This window comes from Diplotaxodon limnothrissa, linkage group LG10 (genome assembly GCF_057381915.1).
Source record: "Diplotaxodon limnothrissa isolate DT_005_m linkage group LG10, D_limnothrissa_male_GT1.1, whole genome shotgun sequence".
Classification (NCBI taxonomy): domain Eukaryota; kingdom Metazoa; phylum Chordata; class Actinopteri; order Cichliformes; family Cichlidae; genus Diplotaxodon; species Diplotaxodon limnothrissa.
In genome coordinates, this window is record NC_140605.1 from 29,948,766 (window position 1) to 29,967,848 (window position 19,083).

At 39.5% G+C, this 19,083-nt stretch overlaps 1 protein-coding gene across 1 annotated transcript in view; it reads left to right on the top strand.

Moving 5' to 3' along the window:
• arhgef12b (Rho guanine nucleotide exchange factor (GEF) 12b) overlaps window positions 1-19,083 on the top strand; it is a 46,561-nt gene that overhangs the window by 11,233 nt on the left and 16,245 nt on the right. Inside the window, exons 2-12 of the mRNA XM_085364701.1 lie at window positions 4,717-4,808; window positions 8,153-8,251; window positions 8,374-8,423; window positions 10,092-10,149; window positions 10,597-10,811; window positions 13,485-13,601; window positions 14,215-14,340; window positions 16,309-16,407; window positions 16,483-16,593; window positions 17,680-17,778; window positions 17,919-17,961. Coding sequence (XP_085220827.1) covers window positions 4,717-4,808; window positions 8,153-8,251; window positions 8,374-8,423; window positions 10,092-10,149; window positions 10,597-10,811; window positions 13,485-13,601; window positions 14,215-14,340; window positions 16,309-16,407; window positions 16,483-16,593; window positions 17,680-17,778; window positions 17,919-17,961 — 1,109 coding nt within the window. The remainder of the gene's footprint in view (window positions 1-4,716; window positions 4,809-8,152; window positions 8,252-8,373; window positions 8,424-10,091; window positions 10,150-10,596; window positions 10,812-13,484; window positions 13,602-14,214; window positions 14,341-16,308; window positions 16,408-16,482; window positions 16,594-17,679; window positions 17,779-17,918; window positions 17,962-19,083) is intronic.

Consider the following 19,083-nt stretch of genomic DNA (forward strand, 5'->3'; position numbering starts at 1 on the left):
GGCTGGCACTGATGAGCTGACGTGACAATGCTTGACTTTGTATTCTGCATGAATGCTACGCTCAATATTTTGGGGGTTGGGGGCTCTATGCACATTTCAGATTCCACAGACCTCAGTTAGCATGTTAAATGTTTGAGTTCATGACAGTACGGTTAGAAAAAGACTGAACTAGTATGATTTGTTTGGAGGTGTTTCCAGGAGAAAGCCTCTTCTCTCTAAAAAAGAACATACCAACATAACAGGTTTAGGTTTGCAAAGATTCATCTCAAGCACAGGACTTGTGGAACGATATCCTTTGGAAGATAAGACCAAAGTGAAGATGTTTGTGCAGATAAGCTGTGCTTGATGTTGGCCAGACATGGCCCTCTTCGTTATGCATTATGTCTCAACACCTCACACCAGCTGTGAAGCACAGTGGTGGAGGAGGCATGATTTGGGTACCTTGCAGTTACTAGGCTGAGTATGAGCTCCTCTGAATGCCAAAGTTTTGTAGAGTGAAGTGTGAGCACTGTTTGCTGAAATTGAGTCGTGCAACAGCGTGTAAACATGTTTACAACAGAATGACTGAAAAAGAAAAGAATCAATTTGTTGCAGTGGTGCAAAGTCCAGACTTCAGCCTGACTGAAATGCTTTAGTGAGCTGTGGATAAATAAATGCCCCAAAACTTCAAGAGATATCAAGAAGAGTCATGATGAAGTAATATAAAAAACAATTACATCAAGTTATTGCTGCTGAAGGTGTTTCTAGAAGCTACTGAATCGTGGGAGGCATAAAGTCCTGTGCAAACTTTCTTCTCCAAAGCCTCAGAGCTGGTGCAGCTTTGATACTTGCACATCTCTGTATTCCAGCAAACAAACTACAGTACCAGAAATTTCCAGTCAGTCCCACATTAAGACCGCGGCTTTGGTTATTCACCTTTAAAATCAACTTTTTAACCTATTCCTACATTCTTTATATTCTTTTAGGACATTTAATTTGGGTTACAGAGAGCAAAATTAAAGCATAAATGATTTTGCATTTTAGTGTAGCCTGCTGCTTTCATAATAAACAGCGAGCGCTACTATATTTGGAGTTTTAGCTTCGTACTCATTGGCGTTCCAGTTTTCCAGCTCTCTGGAGCTAAGTCCTTTGCTGCTGTTATCATCCCACAGAGGAATTGTCTGGTATTTTTGGCATCTGAGGCCCGAGTAGATTGTTGCATGTTTTTTTTTTTTTCTCTTTTGATAGCTTTGCAGTAAGCAAGCAAAGAAAGTCTGAGCTGTGACCATGTATTCCAGCCCAATGAGACTAAAACAGTTGATTTTAATGATCCCTTTTTTTCTAAGCTTCCAGGAAACGTTTCACATGGACATGAACTCTTTTCCTCCTTGTAAGACAACAAAAGGAGGTACATCGATTGTTAGGACTGAAACATGTCCCATCACTTGGTTTCAAAGACTGTCCAGCATGGTCAGATTCATCGAAGAGGTCGTCTAGTGTGATTTAGATTACATGGATCAGTTTTTCAGGACAAACGGTGCTATCAGGATATACGTGCTGCACTGTAAAAATATTACATCTCTGAACTCTTGAAAGGGAAAAAAGTAATCCCCGAGCATTTAGTTTAGCTGATATTTAATGACTTGGATATCATGTTGATGGCTTAGGCGTCACAGTTTAAAGTGGGTGTGTGATTTTTGTGCTGAACATTCGGTAGATGTGCAGTTAAAGGCATTTTAAAACTGGTTTAATAACATCTGTGGCTACGAAAAAGACACCATTAACTCTTTAAAGTTTTTAATAGGCCCACATAAAACACGTCGAGGTTCCCCATCTGTCTCTTAACAGCTTTTTTTCACTGAATTTAGGAATGTTTTTTCTGGTGACAATTTCTGAAAATGGCCCTGGCATTCAGAGTTTAATTAACTCTCCAGAGGGAAGCCATATTATTGCTGGCAACTCGGGGAGCTGTCATGGCACTTAGTGGCTTTCCTGCTGGATTCTGAGTAGAGCCCGGCTGATTTCTACTTCTGACATTGTTGACTAACTGGGGTTTAAGTAGGCGAGTAGCAGCAGGGTGCTGCTAATCAAAGCCACTTTATTATCAGTGATCATCAGCAAGTATGAGCAGATAAGTTTATCTGTCTGGACCATACAGGCTTGTGTTAACACAATGTCAACAATATCTCCCCAGATTTCACTTCAGACCTCAGTTGGCATATTAAATATTAAAGTTAATGACAGTGAAATTGGGAAAAACACTGAACGAGTATGGATTGCATTGAAGGGTTGCCAGGAGAGAGCCTCGTCCCTCTAAAACAAACATGACAGCACATTTTAGGTTTGAAAAGTTGTATCTGAACAAACCACAAGACTTCTGTAACAATGTCCTGAGTACAGAGAGACCAAAGCGGAGATATTTTGACATAATGCACAGCTCCATGTTTGGCTGACACCAAACACAGCACAAACGTCTCATACCGACTGTGAAGCATGGTAGTTGAGGGGTGATTATTTGAAGGACCTGAGCACCTTGCAGTCACTGAGCCAACCTTAAACTCCTCTGTTTACCAGAATATTCTAGAGTCAAATAAACTGGCTGATGCAGCACTATAGTGATCCCAAGCACATCCTAAAAACTACAGCAGAACAGCTGAAGAAGAAAATAATCAAGGTGTTGCAATGACAGGTTCAAAGTCCCGATTGAGATGTTGTGAGATGTGAGGAGACGTTAAAAGAGCTGTGCATAAGTGAATTCCCTCAAACCTCAGTGAACTGATGCAACGTTACAAAGAAGAGTCGGCTGAAATTCCCCTAGATCAATGTGAAAGGTCGATAAACTCAAACAGAAACTGATTACTTTAAGTTATTGCTGCTAAAGGTGGTGTGTGCTTTCTTTTTCACTCGACTGTATGTCAGCAACTTGCAGTTTTGAGTTTTTATGCACACTCATAAACCTTTTATTTTATTGTCAGAGTGTCATAACTCTGCGTGTTGTTGTGGAAGAACAGTGAAGCGTGTTTTCAGGCGTCACAAATGTTTTCGGCCCAAACTGCACGAATGTGTCGTACACATCACGAGCTGAGAGCTGAATTCCTCCCTCTTCTCATACACTTACTTACTGCCACCCCATGAGCAGGACTTAGTCTGCCCTTTTCTCACCATGTCCTATCAGCTGCTAATCTCTTCCAACCACGGCAAGGAGGAGGTTCAGATCTCAAGGTTAAAACCATAATAGTCTCCTGTTCAGCATAACCCACAGTTATCTCTTTTTGTCTGTAATTGTGAGGATCCACTGCATGTTTAGTCTGGTTCGTTTTCCAGGAGCCCGGCATACCGGAAAATTTTCCTACGTCTTTGTCATGTGGTATCCCAGCATTTAATTACTTTCTTTCCTTTTCTTTGCCATAAGGAGAGTTTACACTGGATTGTTCACTTTGGGAGGTTTAGCTGAAATTTCCTAAGCCCAGTCTTCTGTCTTTCCTCAAAGACACCTCCTTCCTCCTCCTCCTTCCCGCCTCCCTCCTCTGCTTCTTTCTCAGCCCTCTCCCACATTCAGGAAACTCAGGCCAAGCCAAAAACCCTGGTCCCTGTTTCCGGGAATGTGTCCCACAAAGCCACAGTATAGTAAGTTGGCTCTGACGTGGGAGCCATTGTTAAGAGCCCAGGGCCCCCATTGTCCGAGGGAGGAACAGCAGCACAAACAAAACCCCCTCTTCTGGAACGAGTAGGGAGGGACGAGCTGAGGGAGCCTCAGCTATTAATAAATGAACTGCCACCTTCACGTCCAGCTCCAGTGGGGGATATGCTTATAAAATCCAAGAAAGTGGGAGTACATGGAGCTTAGTGAGTTGTTTTATTGGCAAATTATTCTAAATTAGACATCAGCAAGTCTGTAGTTCCACTTAGGGATGGACTAAGTGGAACTACAGACTCATCGACAGTTTTATCAAGTCAGAATTTTTAACCTACTTTAGAGACAGATCCCTGATAATCGGTACACCAAGGTACCTCAAAAAGTCAACTCAGTAACGTGTTAGTATAATTATCCCCTCAGGATAATCAGATAATTGCTTTAAAAATGCAAATAACTGGAGGTAAAAAATAAAAATAAAAATAAAAAAAAGCAGGTAGCTAAAATGCAAATGAGCGCCTTCATGTTGTTGAAATGTAAAGTTAAAGTAATTATAACTACAGACAATAGTAAAAAATGTGATTCAGGCTTTAAACATGTTTATTTCTGCTCTGGTTGGGCTTTTTAACATTGGAGTCTATGGGGCATTGACTCACTTTTGAGCCAGCCTCATGTGGCCACTAGAGGAATTACAGATTTTGGCACGCTACTAGGATGAAGGGAAATGACTCGAGATGGCTTTATTTTGCCAAGATAATGAAAAGCTGCACGTTTATTAAAACAGATACCCGTTAGAAGGATCTTTACAAGTTGGACAGAAACATTTAAACATCAATCAAAACATCTGCCCGGCTCTGCTGCTCCCACACTGCTTCCTGTGAAATAATTTAATGCATATTTTGAATATGCAGATACCCATAAAAGCTAAATGAATGGATGCCATGATGAGCAGCCAAACATTTTATATATATTTATGTATTTCATATAAGAATGAAAAGAGCAACATCAGGATTTCATTTGGAAGGACATTCGGAAAACAACTTCAGCTTTACTTAACTGCAGCTAAACTTTGACTTTTAAGGTTTGATGTTTTGTCTCTTTAGGACTCCAAGCATTCTCAACAGGGAGCCCACAGACTGGAAGCCAAAGAATGAGAAACCCTCTCCTTCCCTCAAACATGAGTTCGACCCTACAGGTAACAGACACAGATTTCTTTATTTTCTTGGATTTGTTGATCACTTTTGTTTTCTCATTTGCTTCATTCACTTTCTGCAGAATTTTCACTTTGTGAATTCAATGTGAAGGTTTATCTGTAAATATCCGTCATAAAGGCTCGATGAATGACGACGGATCGATTCTTAGCTCGTAACTCAACTTTCTAATCTCAGCTTGTACCGATGTGCGGGTGCAGAAATGAATTGTTTTGCATCACTTGAACGTTCTGTGGTGTTAACTTCAAATTAAGTTTAAATATCTTTCTGCTTTCAATAATTGGACAGACAAAAAATCAGTCTTTGCTCAGGGAAATAGCACAATAGTACGTAGACAAAGAGTTCCAGCTTCATCAGTGATGCAGCTTTCTTTTCTACACTTGTACTATTGAAGTGTTATTTTTCTAAGCCTGAACTTTTGCATCCAATTTGCTTAAAACTTTAAAACAGATATTGTCCACTAGAGTATTTATCACAGAGGCTGGCGGGGGAGCGAATAGAGATGGTGTGGGTGTAGGCTGCGCTCAGAAAGAAGTTGTGAAGGTGGTTGCCTGGGTTGCCGGGTTGACATTAATCCTTTCTGCCCTTTTGTTCACCCTGGAGTCTTGAGGCTCCTCATGGAGTCCAAAAGACAACCAATTATCCACTCAACTCTCTCTGATGGTTCTTTGAAGTGGGAGTAACCAGACAGGCAGATTGCACTAAACTTCCTCAGTGGCTGCAGGAAGAACATCAAGTTTTCCTGATCTAGCAGATGTTCTTTGCAGATTTCATGTTGCTGGTGAGGTTGATTTGTAGGATTTTATTATAGACGCAGCTCGGTTTGCAAAATGAGTCCCTGACCTCAGAGGACTGCAAAGATTGGTCAGATTAAAATGAGAACTACTAGCTGTGCTCCTGGCGTGAGCTGATGGGCATTTCTGTGCCATTTATGCGACATTTAGTTCAATGTCTAATTAGGGCGTCGCTTTCTTACCACTTAAAAAACAAAACGTGGGTAAGACCAATGGATGAGATTAAATCAGAGTAATATTTATTCTACTCTTTGTAGCAGTTGTCATTTAAATATATTTTTGATGCATATTTGAGACGATACAAGTTAGGTTTTATATAACTTATATCTTTTTCTTTTTTTTTTCAAACATAACACAGATCTCATTGTGAAATTACATCAGTGTCTTTATATATTTAATTCATTCCCACTGGATAATAAAATCATGGTTGGTCTAGCACTGTACCGTTTTACCTGATCATTTTTATAAATATAGTGTATATAGTTAACAAAGAAGTCTGTGCATCTTTCATGTTAACAGGAATGAGGAACGAGGGGGATCATAGAGGATAACCACACTGCAAGTGCAGCATTTTAGTTACAGGTATTAGGTTGTTGCATTCAACCTTTAGATCAGGGCTGTCAAACAGTAGAAGTCCATCATAAACTCCAATCCGTTCACCTGAATGGCTTTGAAAAATGTGAAGGAGGATCAATTTCGGACTGTTAAATGTATTTTTATAAGTTTTACAGCTTTTCCTGCTGATAGAGACCGCTCCTGTGGCCATTCATACTACACCAAAGTAAATAAGTACTGGCTCTACAGTATAAAAAAGAAACTATTTCCTTTTATAGTTACAGTACAGTCTGGGCAATGAAACCAAAACATTTTCTGTAATTTTATACATTTTGTTCTTGGAGTTTAATTCCAGAGAGTCGTGCTCACAGATTTGTTTATTTACTACAACAACATTTCTTTATCATAGAGAAACACTGTACTGGTAGTGTTGAAATCGCACTTCCTCTTCTTATATTAGGAAGTGTCAGTGATTAAATGTGCAGTTAAACTCCTTTTTAGTGACAGAATGTACAGTTTCACTTCTTCTGCCCACTTAAGATCGAAATGGAGGTACGTGTGACCAACGTCTCTGCTTTAGATAGGGAGTGAGTTTAACCCTTTCATGCATGAATTATGACAACCACGATCAGGGTTTTTTTTTCTTAATTATTTTTATTCATCTTTAGGCATGAAAAAATACTTTTGAACTTCATTTTTTAAACATGTACTTTTCAAAGGGTTTTTACATGTGAATGCACTTACTTACATATGAATTTGACAAATGAATAAATAATATACACTGTGTGTTGTGTTTATGTGCAAGTATACCATCAACACTGACACAAATACAATAAAAAAGCCTTTGAATAGCTGTCCACTGTAGTGACCACTATGCGTGAAAAGGTTAAAAAGATTATTATTGTTTTTTATTTCTATCTGTGTGATTCCTCCTGTCAGGTTTAAGCACTGTGCTGTTGTGCCTTTGGCCCAGAATCGTGTGCTACTGTAGTTTTAAGCTTTAGAATCGGGTTTGAGGCCTATTTGCCTACACATATCTACACAGATATTGTTCTCTGCAAAAAACAAACAAAAAAATTCATCCTAAGTGCTGAGGTTTGGTATATGTTTATATAAAGTTGAGTGACATCTGCAGAATAAAGATAACTTCTGAGGTAAGTGAAGGAAGATTTGATAGAGGACCTAAAACTGACCCTTGTGGAACACCATACTTTTTTTTAAAGTATAGTTGTCATACAACTTCAGATCTAAATGTGTTCCAGGTTATTATTTTAGATTATGTCTTCATGCAGAGCAGAGAACAATCAATACCATCACTATCACAGCTTTAAAACAAAGATGTGGTCATGTATTTAAAATCTGTGTTAAAAATCAGCTTTTTCCAGACACAACAACAAATTCCCTCCAACAAGTTTTACTTTAGCAATATAAAGTTATAAGTACAGATGTTTTCTCTAATAATAAAACCAGGCTGTGATGTTAAAACAACAAATAGGCAACCAATGACTAAGCTAGTGTCAACCTTTAGTTCTGCTGCTCTGTGGTATCTATTTTGATTTTCTCAACTATTTTAAACATTATTCCAGTGAACTCTTTCCAAGAGATGAGAGGAAAAATGAAGATCTTTTAGCAGTGAGTCTCAGCAAAGACGGCAGGAGACTGTTTAAGAAACTATTTTCATTTCAGTCTTGTAATTTGTCACTTCCTGTGTGAATGCTTTTTTTTTCTCCCCCGCAGTACCGGATCGAGGTTTATAGTGCAAAAGAATGAGATTAAACTTCATATATTACTGCTCTCAGTAATTTTGTAATGTTGATATCAACCACATCCAACAACAACAGCAGTGTGACGCTTTCATCTTTGTAACGCAAACAAAATGCCACAAAACAAAGTCGTCCACAGTTTGTTTTTGGTTTTTTACCGCTTTGGGTACCGTGTGTGTGTGTGTGTGTGTGTGTGTGTGTGTGTGTGTGAGACAGGTCTGGTCCAGCGCTGTGTGATAATCCAGAGAGATGAAAATGGCTTTGGGCTGACAGTAAGTGGAGACAACCCTGTGTTTGTGCAGCTGGTCAAAGATGGTAAGACTCTCTCTCTTTCTTACTTCTTACACACACACACACACACACACACACACACACACACACACACACACACACACACACACACTACTTCTGACCCTCTCCTGTCTTTTGCATTATAGATGGAGCTGCAATGCGAGCTGGTGTGCAGACAGGCGATAGGATCATTAAGGTTAGCTTCCTCATTTATTTTCTTCTTGCCTCTGGGATCAGCAAATGAACCTTAATGAGTCTAAAATACAAGAGCACATTAGCACCAATTTTTCCTTTGTTTTAAAACTTTTTTTTTATTTAGTTCCCCAAAATAAAGATTCAAATCCAGTTCTTATTTCTTAGGAAATCTGTATTTATTGTACACAATGGGATGGGTATCAGGCATGTTTTCAGAGTGGTACTTCTGTTCCAATGTAGTATCTGTACAGTAAACCTCACAGATAATGACAAAGGGATTAGGACTGTGTAGTAAGTTGAATGCAGGATGTTTTTGTCCTACTGTTTCTTGACTTTGGCACAAACATTTTCAATGTTTTCTCAAGGAGACATTGATAGTGTGCAATTTAAAACGCGCCACAAGTAGTTTAGTTAGGACTAAAAAAGGAGATGGATAGTTCCGTAAGCGGTGATGTGCATTTATTGGAATGATGGAGGCAGTAAGAGCAGCCGCAAGATGACCCAAAAGGAAAGAAAAATCAGGAACAGCATCAGAAGGGAAGCTGTGATGGAGGTGGGTTGCACAAAGGCTTGCAGATGTGCAGCAATTGTTGGACAGGCTGCTGCCTTGTTCACTGAGGGTTGCCACAGTTTCTAGCTCCACATGCTTGATTTGGCGGATTTTTACACCAGATGCCCTTCATGATGCAACCCCAAAGGGATTTTTATGTTCTCCAGGGGTTATTAGGAAAGATAAAGTAGCTTAAATGGCGCTCCCTACGTGATTTGCTAATTTGATGCGTATAAGGGTGTCAGTTGAGCCATTAGGTGAGGTGGGCTGGCATTTAGATCAGCTGAGCTGCTGTTTGTGGCTGGATTTCACTTTGTACCTTCCTGAACTGATGCTGTGCTCGATTTTCAAACAATAGACAAATGAGAGCTACACAGAACAGTTTCATGCTTCATCACTCTTTCGCCTCTGCACAGCTGGGCAATCACAATGAGACGTGGTAATGACTGGACTGATGACTTTAGAAAGTTAAAAAGAATCTATAGATTATTTGCACTGTAATAAAATATCAGAAAACCAACATGCAGTTCACAGTGTGACCTGTTCATGTTGTAAGTCCTGCTTTATCTCTATCCATTTTCTTCCATCCCAGCTGTTTGTGTTTTTACTTTTCTTAGAAATATTATAAAAACAGGGTCTCACAACAGCTCACATGCTTTCTCCATGCTTTCTCCATACTTTCCCATCTGATTTTTACTGGTCTATCAAAATAAAGGCTATAAAATGCCTGAAAAAGTACTATAAAAGCAACAGAATTAATAATAAAGTGATCAGCTAACCAAATGTTTTTCAGCCACTTCAGCTTTGTGTCACAAAGCTTCTTCCCTGTTATGAATGCATGCATACATTTCTTGTGGCTCTTTTTAAACATGTTCAGAAATAACAAATGAGCCACTAAAAGCACAGTGAAGTCAGTGAGATGGACTGATGTCCACGGATAATTTTGATGTTGTCATGGGGTTTGTTTAGAATAACAGAAAAACAGAATGATGCCACATAGAAACAGTGACTACCACGAATGAAATAAACAAAACAGTATAATTGTGGGTTTTAGGCTTTAAGGAACATATGTTGGTCAGTTGTAGAAATTCTTTGCTAATGCTTTTTGTCTTTGGACAGGTCAACGGGACCTTAGTTACACATTCAAACCACTTAGAGGTTGTAAAGTTGATAAGATGTGAGTATGCTCTAATTATTTACATCCTTAGTTTGCTGTATCACATCTGTTGTGTTGTTTGTGATTTACAAGGCTCATTAAGAAGATATTATTAAGTCAACATAAACATTAGTTGAGTTGTTTTAATCCTAAACTACATTTGAGCAAAAAGATCTTAAGTGACTTATCAGAAAAGATGAGACGTGTCAGCTAACATTGTATTATTATATATAGACTCAAAGTCAAAACACTGCCTTTATAAGTTATTGCAGCATAAGTGCTACAGTTAGCAGTTCAAACAGCACATTATCTCATGACATAACATATAAGCATACTTGCTCTGCAGATTGCTTATTGTTCCTCTAACGGTCTGACACATTGGGTTGTCTAAGCTGGTTCTGATGGCTTTTATATTCTCCCCTCCCTTCACCCTCCCTTCATTCCTTTCCCATGACTCCTCTCTGGCAGCGGGCTCCTATGTAGCCCTGACAGTGCTGGGGAGGCCTCCAGGGCTTCCTCAGATCCCCCTGGAAGAGGAGAAGGAAGGGAACAAGGAAGGAGGAGACACTCTCTCAGCACCCCACTCACCTGCACTGTCAGGTGGGGAGCAAGGCAGCTTCTTGACCAGCAGCACACCCTGTAGCCCTCAGGACAACACCACATCCTCCTCTCTGTCTGATGGGGTAAGAAAGAGGAGAATCCTGTTGTAAGCTGTGTAAGCAGCGTCACATTTAAAGTGTGGATGAATGCAAAAGCGAGGATTTCTGCAAGTATGTCTAAGAGGGTGTATAAACTTCCATTAGCACAATAAGTGAACAACACTGTATATATTTTTGAGACATAAACACACACAGCAAAAAAACTCAGCTGCTATTTTACTAATGAAATCACCGTTAACCTGTTATTGCAGGTCTCGTTGAAGGCGGGCGGGACTTTAGTAAACTGTATCAGATGATGGAAAAACCACAGTACCGCTAGAGGAAAATTAGCTTTGTTCTGCAATAAAGTATCACCCAATATGGTCACTGTAAACATTTTATGGGCCTTGACAAGTGAACGTAATGTTCCAGCCGCTAGATCGATCCATCAGGCTTTAAAGTTGTTTTTAAGTGCACTTACTTACATTCTGAATGAGTAACTTGGCACAAATGATCCTCCAGAGGTTGTTCAGTTTAAATTATTACCAGAACAAAAATATGTAATGAAATAACACACGTACTCAAAAAGATAATAAGAATAATGTAATTTGTTATTATTTAAAGTAATTATAATACATGGTGAATTTAAAAAAAAATTTGAATGAAGGAGCTTTATACTCAGATTAATGCCTCCTTCTGCTACAGCGGTGAAGTGAAACCTCAGTCCTCTGACACAATGTTATTTTTAACTGTGACAGGGTTCGTGATAAGCTTATCTGGCTGGTACAACCCATGCAGCTCATTATTTTTAATTAGCCTCATCGTTCCGGTCCATTTCAACCAACTTTTTACTGAAACTGCTGCAGGATGTCAGCAGTGTGTCCACCGCGTAACATCGAACGAGTCAAACTTTTTCTGCAATGTGCATACGATTTAGGGATTGTTGAAACTCTGGACTTTCGGCTTTCAATTTGGAAGTTATTTACTCAAATGCTCAAACTTCGACAGGATTACGTGCCCAATTATTATGTTTAAGTCACATTTTCCCCTGTCAGATTTTGTGTCTAGTTCAATTTAAATATAAGTAATCTCATTTTAGTCATACTTCTGGTTAATAAAACCAAATGAAATGGTTCAATTTTCCTTATAAAAGACCAGTATGTAACCAACCATTGCACTTAAGATTTCCAAGCATCAACTTCCCATAATCCTACTGTCAGAAGGTTGTGGTCGTAAAATCCATCCACATCTAAAAAACTCTGGAAAAATTATAAAAGAATTTTGCAACCATGATATTCCGTGACTAGTTGGAGGTCCAGGGTCACTAGATGATCTTTAGTCTGTATGATCTTAATCATTTGTAACTGATAACAGTCTGAATGAATTCATGCATACAGTTCCATATGTATGTGGACAATGACATGTTTCCTGCAGTTTTGCCCTTGTATACCACCAAAGTGACTTTTCAATCAAATGATCAAAATGTGATTGAAGTGCAAATTTCCAGCTTTAACCCATGGACATCACAAAATGCTGTGTGTCCTCCTCAGTGCTACTCTGGTAGGTCTTTATTGCAGCCACCTTCAGTTTCTGCTTGTTTGTGGGTCTCTGTGCCTTCAGTTTTCTGCATGGTCTGTTGGGTTGAGGGCATGTGACTAACTTGGCCTTTGAAGAATATCCCTTTCTTTGCTTGAGAAACTCTTGGATTGCATTAGCAGTTTGCGTTGGCTCATTATCCATTTAAAATGTGAAGTTCTGTCCAATCAGTTTTGTAGCATTTGGCTGAATTTGAGCAGAGAGTACAGCCGCATACACAGCAGAATTCATCCTGCTGCTTCTATCAGAAGTCACATCATCAAGAAACACTAGCAGTCTGGTTTCAATGGCAGCCATACGAGCCCATGCCATAACGCCTCCTCCGCCGTGTTTCACTGTTAATGTGATATACTTTAGATCTCTTTCTCCATGTTCTTCTCTTCCCATCGTTCTGGGTTATCTTGCTTTCATTTGTCCCAATATTTTTTTCCCAGATCTGTGCAGGCTATTTGAAATGTTCTCTGGAAAAGTCTAATCTGGCCTTCCTGTTCTTGAGTATAAACAGCGGATTGCACTTTGTTATAAGCCCTGCGTGTTTACACTCATGAAGCCATCTCTTGATTGTAGACTTTAACAATGATATGTCTGCCTCCTCCTTGAGAGTGTTCTGGACTTGGTTAGATGTGAGGGGATTTTTTTTTCTGTTGCTGCTGCCAGTACATTCCTTCTTTTTAAGAATGTACCAGAATGCTGATCTGGCAGGTTTTCTGTCTCTTTGATAGGTTTATTTTGGGTTTTCAGCCTCCTTTGCTTGCATCGGCATCTTCCACCAAGCAGCTGTAAAATGCAAGTTCAGCTTAATTTGTCACTGAATAAAAGAACATGAAACTGCTTGTCAATCAGTTGTCCAATTGCTTCTGAGCCTCTGAAAATGGGGGACTGTGTATAAAAATGGCTGTAATTTCTAAACAGTTAATGCAATACATTTGTCAAAACCCCTCGAATTTATCAGTGAATGTTTGTACTTTAATCATGTCTTGATTGTTTGATTTTTTTTTTTTTTTTTAAATCTCCTGAGGTGGTGTGGAGAGGCAAAATTAAACAAACAAAAAACAAAAGGTGGTGTCATGATCCAATAAAGGAATATATATACATGTATGTATATGTTTGTCTGAATTTCAGGAAGCAGCCACGGCTTCCTGGAATGGTGAGAATGAGGATGGAGACGGTGGGTCTCCTCCGAAGGAACAGACCTCACCCACACCGTGTGACAATGGCCCCCTGATCAATAACAACTCAGTGAGTACACCGACACATCAGAGCATTTAATATGGTGCCAGTTGGTAATGACGATGTAGGCTGGTCATGTATGAGTCGATAAACAGATGTCAGAGGTGTTCTCGGTTCGGCTTTTGAACAGTTTTTTCAGTTTTATTCTGTCATTACTTTAAATGTTAAAGCTGATAAAATATGATAAAAGTTAGTTGATAAACTTGACTGAACATTAAGATTTTATATATTATAAGAGCCCTCTTTTCTCGGCTGTAAAGTTAAATCAACACTTCAGGTATTTTCTGACCACTTATAGATTTAAAAAAAAAAAGAATTAAAGTCACACTTTTCATTTTTACCTCTGAGTTTTTGAGCTGCTGCTGCTGAGCAAGGATTTTTGTTAATAATCTATTGTAGCAGTAACCACCATCTAATGTTAAACACATCACAAAGCCTTGCTGCTTACACAGACTCCTTTGTAATAACAGTCTTTTTATCACAGCTTCTAAAAATAGGAATTAAGTAGTGCTTTCCACTCTCAGGAATTTCCCAGTATTCAGCACCAGACTAAACAATCAATTTGGTTTAAGTGTTTTGTGTGTCGTGTGTGTTAATGTGCATGCATCTGTGTCTGCATTAGGTTCACAGCAGCCCCCTCTTTGACACTGTGGGCTACAGAGGGACTCCCTGTCAGAGCCCAGACATTAGTCGGCGGGATGGCCTCAACATCTGCACATCGCCAGAGGCTGAGGATGCCGCTGACACAGTAAGATGCACACGCAAATTTGATTTGGTGTAAATTTGACATTAAACATGTTTAATTTCACATGAATAAAACTAGACAAGCAATGACAATAGGCCCCTCCCATAAATTAGCCAGAAGAGCCAGAAGTTATTTCTCCATCATCACAATATTCTATCAGTGTTATTAGCAATGCCTTGCATGTTTGGTTAGCGAACTGCATGAGTTGAAAGTGTAGGAGTATAATGCAGAGACTCGCATCCCCTTTTTCCTCAGCTGCCATGTTGGAACCTTGGCAGGTGTATGGTCATTTACAGCCACAAATGGCCATATTTACACTAAAGTCTGGAGTGCTTGTAAGCTTGGTTAGCAAGTTGCACAGACAAAGGGTACACTCATACTAACTGAAGCACAAACTTCTTGGATGCTTTGCATCACAGAGAAAGCCCAAATATAATATAGTGGTTAGCACTGTTGCTGCACAGCAAGAAGGTCCTGAGTTCAATTCAATTCCCGGGTCTTTCTGTGTGGAGTTTGCATGTTCTCCCCGTGTTTGCGTGGGTTCCCTCCGGGTACTCCGGCTTCCTCCCACCATCCAAAGGCATGCAGTTAGTGGGGATGGGTTAATTGGTTAATCCAAATTGCCCATAGGTGTGAATGCAGGAGTGAATGGTTGTCTGTCCCTGTGTGTTAGCCCTGCGACAGACTGGCGACCTGTCCAGGGTGTACCCCGCCTCTCGCCCTATGACAGCTAGGATAGGCTCCAGCGCCCCCCGCGACCCTGAAAAGGATAAGCGGAAGCGAATGGATGGATGGATCTAACATATTATATTATATTATATTATATTATATGTTAGATGATTCCAATAATGTGTTAAAAAAGGCACCAAGAGCACAAACATGGCTGTGAGTTTCAGTTCATTGCTAACAGGTGCTAGCAGAAAGCTAGCTAAAGTAGCTTTCTGCTAAAGTAGCTTTCTGCTACCAGCATCTTTGTTAGCATACCTTTCAATCAAAGCAGCCATGCCCAAACTTGAAGCAAAATCTAAACCAGTGATTTAAAGGAGTCACCCAGCATATGGTTGATACACAAGGGACAGCTCTTCATTGTGACCAAATTGCTTTTCCACCCATCTATAGTCATGTTTTTAATGCTATTAAGTTTGCCCTATTAACACTTGACTGACTTGCTTTAGGAGGCAACCACAAATGCAGGTTATTTCTACATGAGCTTTATTTCAGCCTCAGGGGTTGTTGCTTCCAGAGACCCAGTGAAATGACTCTACTGAAGTGGATTTACCCTAGGAAGCGCTACTTTGATCTCTGTCTCCACCAGCTGAAGTTCTAGATGTTCATGCTCTTTGTCAGTTCAACTGAGAGGGTTGCTAATGTGCTTGCTCTTTGGGCTCGAAACTGCAAAAGTGCCATGCAATTTGGGTAACTTAATGGAGGACGTTTGCAGTACTTAAAAAAGAATTATCCTTGAACACATTTTATTTTCAATTTTACAACGTAAAGTTGGTTCAGAGAGAAACAGGGGAAGGGAAAAACAGAAAGAAGGTTAAATAGAATTTTAGGGTGAGCTAAGGGCAAAACAGTGAATCAAAGAATATTAGAAAAAAATTTAATCACTAATTGCTTAAAAACAAGTCTCAACCCTAACTCCTTATCAGCAGGAAAAAAATAAAAAACAATAGATAACTAAATGCTCTGGTAAATGGATTCCTGGCAAGAGGTCAAGAGCAACAGTAAGGACATAGAACAGGAGGGAGGAAAAGCCAGTCATTTGGTTTTGGAAGCATGCCTGAAATAAAAACCAGTCAGTTGAGAAAAGAGAGACAAAGGTTACCCCTATAAGTTGTCCAAGGGGAAAGTGTTAAAAATATTTCTTGGGTTAAACTTAAGGTTAGGGTTCCTACATATGAAGAAGAAATTATTCCTTTGTCATGTGAACCTCTTTGTTTGACCCTGCACCTCAATTATATCACACAGCACCCCAATACCCAGTGCAGTGCGGGTAGCCCTCCTTACCTCGTAAACCCTCAGATTATTGGAGCAGAAGACGACTACTTTGAATCATCACAAGAACAGGTATCTGGCTAAATGTCTCTGATTTTTGGGTCACATGATCATCATCCGATCTAATAAATGGATGCTTTTCCTCAGATCAATGGCGAGTGTACCTGTTTCCAGAGTATTGAGTCGCTGAAGTCTCGGCCGGCACACCTCGCAGTTTTCCTCCACCATGTGGTCTCACAGTTTGACCCTGCTCCTCTGGTATAGCCACAAACACAGTACAAATCAGTGTGTGGTAATGCCTTTGCTGCCAGTATCGTCTGAATCCATTGGTATCATCATTTGATACCAATATGAGGCCACTGCAGGCTGAAAATTAAAAGCATACATAAGTATATAGCAAGCATATGCGTATACTGTTTCCTAAAGTAGTAGCAAGGAATTTTAATTGTATTTAAACTTCATTTTACCAAACTTTCCGTGGACTTGTTCTTAGTCATTTTCTATTTTCACACTGCGTTCATGATTCACAACCACATACTCTATATATAAACTATATATAAAATGGGCCTAGCATCTGTGACAAAACATTGGTGATCACAACCCCAGCCGCTCCTACTGAAGATGTAAATCTTAAAAACAACTGTAACCATGGACTGTTGGTATGATAAATACACATTCAGTCCTATCGTGAGTCTTTACAGAAGCAGGAAAGTGAACTGACTAAAAATAAACTACAAAGAGCCTTTTTCATCATAACAAAGGAACATGTCACACAGTGCAACAGTGTGGCTCATTAATGTGTTTTTCAAAGTTTATCGACAACAATGGAGCTGGCTATTTAGCAGTATAAAGAGGCAACACTTGGTAGAAGAATGCTTTTGTTGTTTTATGTCTTAAAAGCATAAAACATGTGAATGCAGTTTACACAGACATTATAGAAAAGTAATAAACCTTGCAGAAATGTGTTAACTATTGAGCTGTGAAACTATTGGCAAGAAGGAAAATCTTGCAGACTAATGTAATATAAGATAAACCATTTCTTTGATTATACGAGTTCAATATGAACATAATTTAGTGTGTAAAGCAGTCTCAGTATCATGTATGAATATAAAACTCAGGGACCTAAAAAAGGGTTGCCAAGTTCTACTTTGTCATAAATGAAAGTGGGCCAAGGATTGAGCCCTGTGGAACACTGCTGTTGACCTAAAGAGACAGTTTTCTCACGATGTTGTATTTTGTTCATGGTTTGAATAAGTAATGCAATTCATGAAATAAGAAGCTATGCAAACATGGACTAATAGAACCTAATAGAAAGGACTAACTGTATTTTCCCCCTATGGTTAGCTGTGTTACCTCTACGCTGATATGTACAAGCAAACCAACTCCAAAGAAAGTCGACGCTTCTTTATTGAATTACACACGCTATTCATGGATCGAACTGCAGTAAGTTGGTCTATTAGATTCTTTCTCAGTCAGTGTCTGTTCTTTGTGACAATTTTCCTGTTTTTGTTTTAAAAAAATAAAATAAAATAGTGTTCCTGTGTTGATGGGATTCTTAACTCTCCTTCTGTTGTCTTATCTAGAATCTTAAAGTGCCGGTGCCAGAGACCGTTTCGGCTGAGCTAGGTAAGGCATTAGAGGAATCCTCTAAAACAGAGGCTCCCAAAGTGTGGGGCCCCATTGCAGGGGGGAGCGCGGTATGAAAAGAAAAAAAAAGAAAAAAGAAGGCTTGGACACTGCTAGCATAATTGACAGGTTTTTGACGAGGCTCTCACACAAACGCAAAGCAGGAGCTGAAGCATCGCCAATTATGTTTCCAAACCAACTTCATTCTAAGCCAAAGACTAGAAAATATGGTGAAGCATATCTTCCCTTTGGCTTCACCTGCACAAGTGCCGAGGTAGGTCTCTGTAACAGAATTAGTTTCCATTGCGTCGGGAGCATGCGCTCGACAAACACGGACAAACAGTATCCCACATTCTTGATTTTTAGTTCACAAACACTACTTGTAATGACTAACTACTCCTGACATTTTGGAGATGTTAGCCCTTTATACAGTAAAGTTACAGTGGGATCCAAATAATATCAGGCTGATCCTGCCACGATTTGTTTCCCCAGTTCAAACCACGCACAAACAGTATCCCACAGTTGTTTATGTTTTTTTGCACAGAGAGGCATTTTTTTGAGAAATGTATTGATAGCAATGTTGAATATTATTACACAGGAAACTACACATAAAATAATCACACCGTGACGCCTCTGCCTTTCTAAATGGAGGGACAGTAACTGCGTGTGTATATGTAAGCGTGTAAAACCTGAAGATTAACAGTATTTTGTCTCTATCTGCCATTCTGCAATTCATCTCACGTAAACAATAACGTGGCACACAGCGTGACGTGAAAAAAGACACATACCTTTGACGCTGCGTGACGAACTCTGTATTCCTTGTCCACACGGAAACGCAAAAAATGGCGTTTAAAAAAAAAAATCTGTTTTCGGTGATTCGAAACGCCGTTTACGTGTGGACGAAAGGTCCGAACGCATAGAAACAGCTGCGTTTTCAAAAATACCCGTTTAAGTGTGGACACAGCGTAAAAGAGTTTGGAGATTATTTTATTACTACCTGTAATTTATTGCAGTTTACTTGTATTTGCTTATTTGTTTACTAATTGATTGAGGTGTGAAATAAACCTCAATGGAGTTTGAAAACCAAATATGGGTGTGTGTGGCTGGAGGATGTGTTTGTGC